Here is a 9,278-nt window from a genome sequence, read left to right as displayed (position 1 = left end):
GATTGCTTGAGCCCAGGAGTTCAAGGCCAGCCTGGGCAAAGTAGAAAGACCCATCTTTAAAAAATTAAAAAAAAAAAATTACCATCACACTTACTTTGTAAAGTCCTTTGCTGTTTTAAAAGAGGATGACTTCCTGTTTCATTCTGCCATTCCTAGGAGAGAAAGGAACCACATCTCTGATCCTATACACCCTTGTTTTTACTCGTAGCATATGGACATCAGTAAGAATTTATTACTTGCATTGTGAGGATCCTTTGGTACTTTGTCAGCAAGATGTGGTAGATTCCCCATACATAGTTGTTATTTGTCTCCACAGCTTTATAGAAAGGTATAATTCAATTATAATTTTTTCTAATAGGAAATAATCTGACAGCTCTGCCTAGTGCTATCTACAATCTTTCTTCACTGAAGGAGATACATTTTGATGACAACCCTTTGGTGAGACCTCCAATGGAAATCTGTAAAGGAAAACAGTTGTATACTATTATCCACTATCTACAAAGGGCAGATGAAAGAGATGGTAGGTGATGAGTGATTGATTATAAGTCATTTTCTGATATCATCTGTAAATTAAAACATAGTTTGCTTTAATTGGAGGTTTTCAATCTGGCAGAGATATTAAAATATTTATCATCTACCTTTTCCAAAGGTTAGTTTATTTTTATAATTCAGGCTACTTAATCCAAGTCCACAAAAATTGAGCCACTGAAAACAGGCAAATCCAAGTGGAGGAGTGGGCTGCTTCCTACCCCTGGACCTTAATGCCCTTCAATAGGTGTTTCAGTGTGGTTGCGGCCAGACTCACAGAATCCACACATGGATTTCTTTGTCAGTTCTGATTTGTTTTACCAGATGTTGTTGTTCTAAAAGACATATTTGGCCTTGAAGGAAGTCCAGAGATCTTTCCATTGATGCCAGTCAGTATGGGACCCACTGTGACCATCTATCCGAATTCCTTGGACAATCTTCATCCCTTCTGTCCTTGAGCTCTCTGTTGTATGTCTCTAATTATTTCTGAGAGCAGGCTCATTTTCTTTAAACGTCCTTCTATTGGACGAGATGGAGACTGCTGTCTCCAAACCTCTGAGAGGGAAGCTTCACTGTCCAATTCTTTCCTTTGTCCTGGGTTCCCAACAATTAGGCTTTTCCCTAGGACTCTGATTTTGCCACTCATCGTCACTACTCAGAGTGAATCCAGATTTTGGTCCTTCAATTTAATGCAATAGACCAATAAGTATTGATTCAGATTTGGGGAAATGGAATATCCAAAACTGTCCCCACCAAATCATTCTATCATGTCTTGTCTACATAATCAGGAGCTTGTACCAGCCTAATCTCAGAATGTGAGATAAGTGGCTAAAAATGCACAGTCCTTTGTAAGCCACAGTCTACTTCCATATACATGGCTACCATTTAGAAGCTTTAGCAAGACTTGGGCTTCATTGATTGAAGGAACCTAAGAAATAAAATTAGAAGCCACAGTTGCTGTCTTCTTTAACTTGCTGTGCAGGCTGATTGCACTAATTATTAAAAGAGAACTTTTATTGTAACTCTATTTCCACAAAATAAAAGTTTTAGTGGTTTTCAAGGAAAGTACTCTGTTAGGTACAATACTTTAGAGAAAGGCTTTAAAGTTACATGATTGAAATTCCTTGCTAAAATTCTGTCCTCAAGTTCCTGAGGAAGAGGGAATCATGTGGTTCTAGCCCCTAGAGGGAAAGTGCAATAGGCAATGACAACAGATCAAAGTCAATAAAAAGAAGATAATCCCAGCCATTCGTCTCCTTTCTCTATGCCTGAGGAGACTTCATACTGCAGATTTGGCACCCAGTGAAGGTGGGGAGAAGTCAGCATGGCAGATGTGTTTATTCTGCAATTAACAAATAACACAGCGCCCTTTCTTAAGTTGTTACTCAGGGGATTGGAATTTTTATTTATATCATTAGTGTGCAATCCAGTCTGAGGGAGTGTGTGTAAAATTTTTAAAAAGTGACCAGGACATATTTGAGATGATCATAGGGGGTCAGAGATATCTAGTTCTTGAAAATTCTTAATCATATCCTGGCCAACAAAAAATGGATCTATTCCAAATTAGCCGGAAGCTTTTTTTAAAAAAAAATCTAAAAGCACCAATTCATAAAATTGTTGCCCACATTCTTCATCAAAACAAAACAAAACAAAAAGCACACAAAAGAGAGCCAGAATTAAAGGAAGGAGTCAAATTCATTTCAAATCCTGAAAGAATTATGGGGCTTGGAAATCACTTTGAGGTTGCTAATAATATTCTTTTAAATAGCCATTTTAAGTAGCATTTTTCATATTTTAGAAGAAATGCAACAAATGGTTCAAATTTTAGTTCATATTTTAGATCTGTATTATAATTTTACCTGATATATACATTTGATAGAAGCACAGAAGAACACTAGGTATAGTATTAACTCAAATTAGAGTATCTTTTTCAAAAGAGATAAATTTTCTTTTATGTTCAAATACAGAGAAAATCTTAGAGAAGATATTCAAGATAGTTGCCAACAATATCACTGAAATGAATTTCGAATTTTTGTGTAAAAAACTAAACTTGAAAAACTCAGAAAATGATACAGCTACAAAGGGGTATGTATGAATGACAACATTTGGCACAAGTTTATTCTCATATTCTGATTTATATCATATTGGTATCACATGGTTTTGAAACATTTATATTAACATAAACTCTAATTTTCTATAGAAGACCGATTTTAGTTTATTACATATTTGCGATCCATGTTGGAAAGCAATATGGCATAATAAAGGTCAAGAGCTCTGAGGACAAACTGTTTGGCTTTTAATCCCAGCTGGCTTTGTGACCTTGAGTAAGTTCTTTAACTACTCTGTGCCTCAGTTTCTTCACTGGTAAAATGAATGCACTTATCTAAGAGAGTTGTCATGAGAATGAAGTGAGATCAAGCTATAAAGCATATAGTACAGTAGTGGTAATGTATTGGTTTGTAGTAACTAACCCACAATTATATATTGAGGTCTTAAGAATTGAATATAAATTGAATTGCTGATTTTCTATAAGGAAACAAGGGATGGGATGGAGCTAACATTCACTTTTTTATGTGCCAAGCTCTGTGCCAAACTTTTATATAGATTCTCTTCACCATTTAATTTCACCCTCACTTCAATGTGGTAAATTGGTTTGAAAACCTAGATATACAATATTTAAGTAGTTAAAACAATGTTCTTAACTGGTAATTCAAGTGATTATTATTTTAAAATTTTCAGCACTGTGTCATTAAGTGAGAGAGCCCACCAAGCACTTGTTACATGGAAAAAAGAAAGTAACAACTTGTCATTAACTGCTGCTGCTTTACAAGACCAACTAATTCGGGCACTAACCATGATAGGAGCATATGAAATTATGGACAAAATAACAGCTTTAAATCTTTTTACGCGTTCAATTAAATTCTAACCAGTGGATCAATAAAAACTGAAAACTTAAATGATGCACTTATATACTTGAACCATCTCACTTCACTTTATCATATAAGAGAATTGTATATCACGTCTCCTTTCATGCATTTCTAAGAGGTGACAGTTTATAACTACCACCCAAGTGTTATCATGATAAGATATTATAGACACTGTTTTGCATATTTATTGTTGCCTTGTAATGACATTGAATTTGAAAATAACTTCATTTAAAAATTTCTGTTATATAACGCTTTTATACAACCCAAGAGTTATAGTTAATAATGTTATTAGCAATTTTCATTGGAGTTAGAAAGCAGAACAGTTTCTTTTTAGACACTGGCTTAAAAACAGCTCCTCCCTGGAGGAGCTTGGAGGCCCGGTGGGAGGTTCTAATAGTAAAGGAAGCTCCCATAGTGAATTTAGTGCCCTCTGGTAAGACTAAAGATATGGCAGGCCATTCTGCAGTTGAGGGGTCCAATTTCTTTGATAAATAGGCCTCCGGTTGTAGCCATGCCCCCAAAAGCTGTGTTAACACCCCCAGAGCTATTTTGTGTCTCTTATGGACATATAAAAAGGTTCTCTGAGGGTGTGGTAGGCTTAGGGCCAGGGCTTGGAGTAAAACCTTTTCAATGTCTGATTAGCCTGTTTTTGTTCAGGCCCCCATATTAGAGGTTTCTTATCCAGTGTTTCCTTTTAGGCTTTTATAAAGGGGCTTAGCCAGAAGCCCATAATTAGGTACCCAAATTTGTCAAAACCCCATACGCCCAAGAAAATAGTGCAGAAGGGGCCAAGTGGTGGGTTCAGGCAGATAAACTATGGCCTAGACGTACTCCAAGGACAGCTCACATTTTCCCAGGGTGAGAATAAGCCCCAGGTAGGTCTCCTTAGGTTGAGCCAGTTGGGCTTTGGGATGGGACATCCTGTACCCACTGTCAGCCAGGAATCACAGAACTTGAATGGCGTGTTCAATTTCCCCCAGATGTAGCAATTGCTCAGGGCACCAGGCTTTGTCCCCAGGAGGGGCTGGAGGTTCCTGGCTGTCTACCTATCACTTTCATGAACATAGCTCTATTTTCAAAAACAAAAAATGTAGTGAGAAGGAGCATGCTGATTTAGATTTTTGTAATTTTCTTCTACACCTGGCTTAATGGAAGACTGTTGAATTCTCTTATCTGCTTCTGTATTCTATCTATTGTGCTTTCTATATCATCTTGGTTGAAGTATATTAAGAAAATCTCACTTCACACAGATGTATAGTTGGAAAAAGGAGTAATATTTTAATAGCCTTTTCAGATAATTAGGGATATTCTTATTTATAAGTGATAGTATCTTAAAGGTTAGTTGAAATGTAGAATATGAACTCATATTAGTGAACTTTTCATATTCTGTCACATGAAAACTCACTGGTCTAATTTGTACTTTGAGTGTGTTTTTAACATCATGCATTGATCATTTGAAAATATTATTTTATTGAATTATGCAAATCTTCCATGTGTTGACACATTTCATTATACAAAATTCTTTTGTTACTAAAATTTTCTCTGTATGAAATCTCAAGAGCTGAGAAGCTATCAAGTTCACAGTGGTAGATAGAGAAGTTTTCCAAGGCTGGGCGCGGTGGCTCACACCTGTAATCCTAGCACTCTGGGAGGTTGAGGCAGGAGGATCACTTCAGCTCAGGAGTTGGAGACCAGCCTGAACAAGGAGATACCGTCTCTACTAAAAATAGAAAGAAATTAGCTGGACAACTAAAAATATATAGAAAAAATTATCGGGGCATGGTGGTGCATGCCTGTAGTCCTAGGTACTTGGGAGGCTGAGGCAGGAGGATTGCTTGAGCCCAGGAGTTTGAGGTTGCTCTAGCCCGGGCAACAGAGGGAGACTCTGTCTCAAAAAAAAAAAAAAAAGTTTTTCAAAACTCTTTATTTTTATTTGAAATTTTTAATTTTATCATCAACAACAAATACTGTCAGTTGTTTTCCTTGAAGGGACAGGATGATTTTGTTCATTTTCAGGAAAATGTCTGTCAAATATACAAGACATTTGTATTACCTGAAACCTGAATTACCATAGTTTGTCAGTAGTTCTTTCATGCCAAAATTCTACTTTTTGAAAAAAGCAGCTGGTTAAAAATACATGTACTTGAGAAAGAAAAGAAAGCTTTTATCTGAGGAATGTAAGCCCCTTTAAGTTATCGGGCCCAGAAAGGAATTGGAATGAAAGAGCAGTCATGTCTCACTCTCCTAAATAATGACCTCTTGAAGCTACTTGCTATGTGGCTCTAGACTAACTGATGCCAAGTAGCCATAAAATGCAATACACTGCAAACTTTCACTCATACCCTGTAGTCCAACAATGTACAGCCAATCACTAATTTCTGTAAACCAACGAGAATTCCTGGCAAACAACTTTCGTAATCATTCCCTCTCCTGATTTGTCCTTTTTTTAAAAAAAAACGAAAAAACAAAAAAACTTGAGCCTCTCCTTTGCTCTCCAGAGCACTCTTTTGGAAGTGTATCCTTGGCAGTTGTCCTCAACCTTGGCCCAAATAAACTCTACATTAATTTTGCCTCAGTTTCTTTCTTTAGGTTGATATACTCATTGGTTGAAATTTAATAAAATTAATGTTCACAATTTCATTGACATTCTAAAGTGAAACAGGCTTTTTTTTTCCTTTCGTCTTACAGGTATGTGGCAACAGTTTGGTGCTACTGTCTCTGATTTGTGCTAGGGCCCCAGAAGTTTTATTTACCACTGATTTTGTAACGTTACTATAAATTCCAGCAGTAAAAAAAGCAATAAGATATTGTTATAAAGACCTTTGACTTTGTGACTCTCTGAAAGAGTCTTGGGGCCTTCTGGAGGGCCATGGATCATACTTTGATAATTGCTTTGATAGGTATTAGGATAAACACATAATATAAAAACTGTTCTCAAGTCTACCTTCTAATAGAGGAAACCTGTGGAGATGATTACAGCATAGCTTAATTAGTGATTTAAGAAGTGACAGTGATGTCTTAACAACCAGACAGATTAAAGACAAGCCCAAAGGTTGGAAGGTTAGATATGATACTGTTGCAGCAATGCACACGTGAGATGGTGAGGGCCTTACCTAAGCCAGTGGCGATAGGCAAGGGGAAATTTTTTATTTTTGAGACAGAGTCTCACTCTTTTGCCCGGGCTAGAGTGCCGTGGCGTCAGCCTAGCTCACAGCAACCTCAAACTCCTGGGCTCAAGCGATCCTTCTGCCTCAGCCTCCCGAGTAGCTGGGACTACAGGCATGCACCACCATGCCCGGCTAATTTTTTCTATATATTTTTAGTTGTCTGATTAATTTCTTTCTATTTTTAGTAGAGACGGGGTCTCGCTCTTGCTCAGGCTGGTTTCGAACTCCTGAGCTCAAACAATCCGCCCGCCTTGGCCTCCCAGAGAGCTAGGATTACAGGCGTGAGCCACTGCGCCCGGCCAAGGTGAAATTTTTAAGGTGGTGGATGAAAGCATGGGAAATTCGTACATGGGCACAGAAAAGATTTCTCACCCAAAGATTAAAAAGTAGTAAAAAGTTTATTTTTCTGAAAAAGAAAGAGAGACAGAGAAAGAGAAAAGGAGGGAGTGGCCATGGAGGAAGGAGGGAAGTGCTGGGCAGCTGAGGAAAAGCTGTCTGGAGTTTTTAAAGGGTAAAAATAGCTTTTCCCCTCTCTGCTTCAGCAGACTCACAACAGAAGTGGCTGCAAAGCTGTTGCAGGTGCTCTTTATTTTTTCTCTTTTCTCTGCGAGGCCAGCTTATCTGAGTGCTTCAAATGTGTTCTGGCAGGAACTGAGGCAGAGAGCTGGAGTGGGAAGTTCGGGCTCCTGTCTGCTTAGGACTCTTCAAGGCCGAGAAACAAACTCTTAGAGATAAGGAGTTAGACCACAGGTGTTTAATTAAAACAAAAGGGGTAGTTGTGTTGAGTTTCCTCTTCAAAAGGGCAATTATGTGCAGTGAGTTTATTTCTCTGACTTTTTATTTGATAGTTCATTTTCCTCTGTTAGGCAGGTTATTAGAAAGGCCACCTTTTAGTGGAATTATAGGATTTGCTGACCGATTAGATGTGAAGCATGAAAGAGGAGGGCAACAGTGTGCACAGTGATGCCCTTTATTTACATAGGCATCGCAGGAGAGGCAGGTTGGCAGAGGCGTGGGAGGAGAAGATGGTTGTAGCTTTGGATTTACTGACTGTGATGAATGTTAGATTGCTAGCGGGCAATATCCTTTTCATTCCCCAAGGGCTGTGCAGTTCTGTCTCATTTGCTACTGTATTCCAGGCTTAACATAAAACTTGTCTCGAGGTTCCTTGAACATTCAAATGAATCAGCTCAGGAGCTGCTGTTAGTGAACTGGAAAGAGTTACATTTGGTACTCCTTTTAAGGAAGATGCTTATTTGAAGCCACAGGGGTGAATCAGATCAGGTTGATTATAGCTGTGGGACTACAACTCCACTTCAAAATCTTTCTGGCCACTACACCCTCAGAATAAGTGGCATTCTCAGGGAATGTTTCTCCAAATAGCTCGTCACATCCTATAACATCTACATTTATTTTGAAAAACCAGTTTTCCCATAACTCAGCATACCTAATAACCACCATTTGTTAACACGTTGACTACCACACTAGAAAAAAAAATTTTTCCCTGGGGCCACGGTGTCTTATTAAAACGATCCTATTTTATCTTTTATTGTTTTCTGTGCATGAATTATATGCGATGTAATCCACGTTTTTAGAATTAAATTGTCAATATTAAATGTAACAATAAGAACCATCAACAAGTAACATTTCCAGGAACCAATTGCAGGGTTTTGCTTCATGAGGCCCCAGGCGCAAAACTAGCCTGAGTTAAATACAACTCACCTGGCAGTCAATGTCTTTATGGCTGTATACTAATACCTGTTCAACTGATTTTTTTTTTTTTATTTAAGCATATTATGGGGATACGTATGTTTAGGTTACGTATGTTAACTAGGATGGGACAGGGCTGACCTCATCTTCCCACGCTTCAGTGGGTAATCAGCTCTTCATTACCTCACTTTCTCCCTCACCTCCCCCGCTCGAGTGCAGCAGCATCAGCCTAGCTCGCTGCAACCTCGAACTACTGGGCTCACGGATTCCTCCTGCCGCAGCCTCCCGAGCAGCTGAGACTACAGGCGCGCGCCACGATGCCCGCCTCATTCTTACATTCTTAGAAGATACGAGGTCTCGCTCTTGCTCAGGCTGGTCTCCAACTTCTGAGCTGAAGCGATCCTCCTGCCTCGACCTCCCAGAGCGCTAGGATTACAAGCGTGAGCCACCGCGCCCAGCCTATGACCTCACTTTTTACGACCCCAAGCCCCGAGGGATTATCTGGGGATGTCTCTCCGAGTCCCCAAGACATGGCCTCCGAACGGCGTCAGGTGCAGGCGGTCCGAACGCCAGGCAGGGGGCGGCGCTCACGCCACAGCTCCGCTGACGCGACATAGGCCGAGATCACCTCAGGCGCGCGCGGTGCAATCACAGAGTGCGCAGCTGCCCGTCGCGACCCCATCAGCCTCGCCCCCGGGATCCCTCCGCCCGGTCCTTCCGCCCGGTCTCTTTGCCCAGTCCCCCCGCCCGGCCCCTCTAACGCTGTGTCTGGCGCCCCGCGATTCTCAGGGCGTGATGGCTGGCCCATGTTCTCTGCTAGCCTCGTACCACTTATGCCACAGGCGCAGCCAGCTCCCTCACTTCCTCCCTTTGGCGCAAGGAGACGGCCGCATGGTAGAGCGCTATTTAAGGGGCGTAGCCAGCGGCAGCCCCCGCCCCGTTCTGT

At 40.2% G+C, this 9,278-nt stretch overlaps 1 protein-coding gene across 1 annotated transcript in view; it reads left to right on the top strand.

The window, feature by feature from the left end:
* LRRD1 (leucine-rich repeats and death domain containing 1) overlaps positions 1-3,458 on the top strand; it is a 24,525-nt gene extending 21,067 nt beyond the window's left edge. Inside the window, exons 3-5 of the mRNA XM_012656560.1 lie at positions 359-520; positions 2,496-2,613; positions 3,268-3,458. Of these exons, the coding sequence (XP_012512014.1) occupies positions 359-520; positions 2,496-2,613; positions 3,268-3,454 (467 nt within the window). The 3' untranslated portion in view covers positions 3,455-3,458. The remainder of the gene's footprint in view (positions 1-358; positions 521-2,495; positions 2,614-3,267) is intronic.
* The last annotated feature ends 5,820 nt before the right edge of the window (positions 3,459-9,278 follow it).

This window comes from Propithecus coquereli, unplaced genomic scaffold, assembly GCF_000956105.1.
Source record: "Propithecus coquereli isolate 6110/MARCELLA unplaced genomic scaffold, Pcoq_1.0 Scaffold508, whole genome shotgun sequence".
NCBI lineage: Eukaryota > Metazoa > Chordata > Mammalia > Primates > Indriidae > Propithecus > Propithecus coquereli.
The sequence above is the reverse complement of the archived record's forward strand: the minus strand, read 5'-3'. Positions and strand labels throughout refer to the sequence as shown.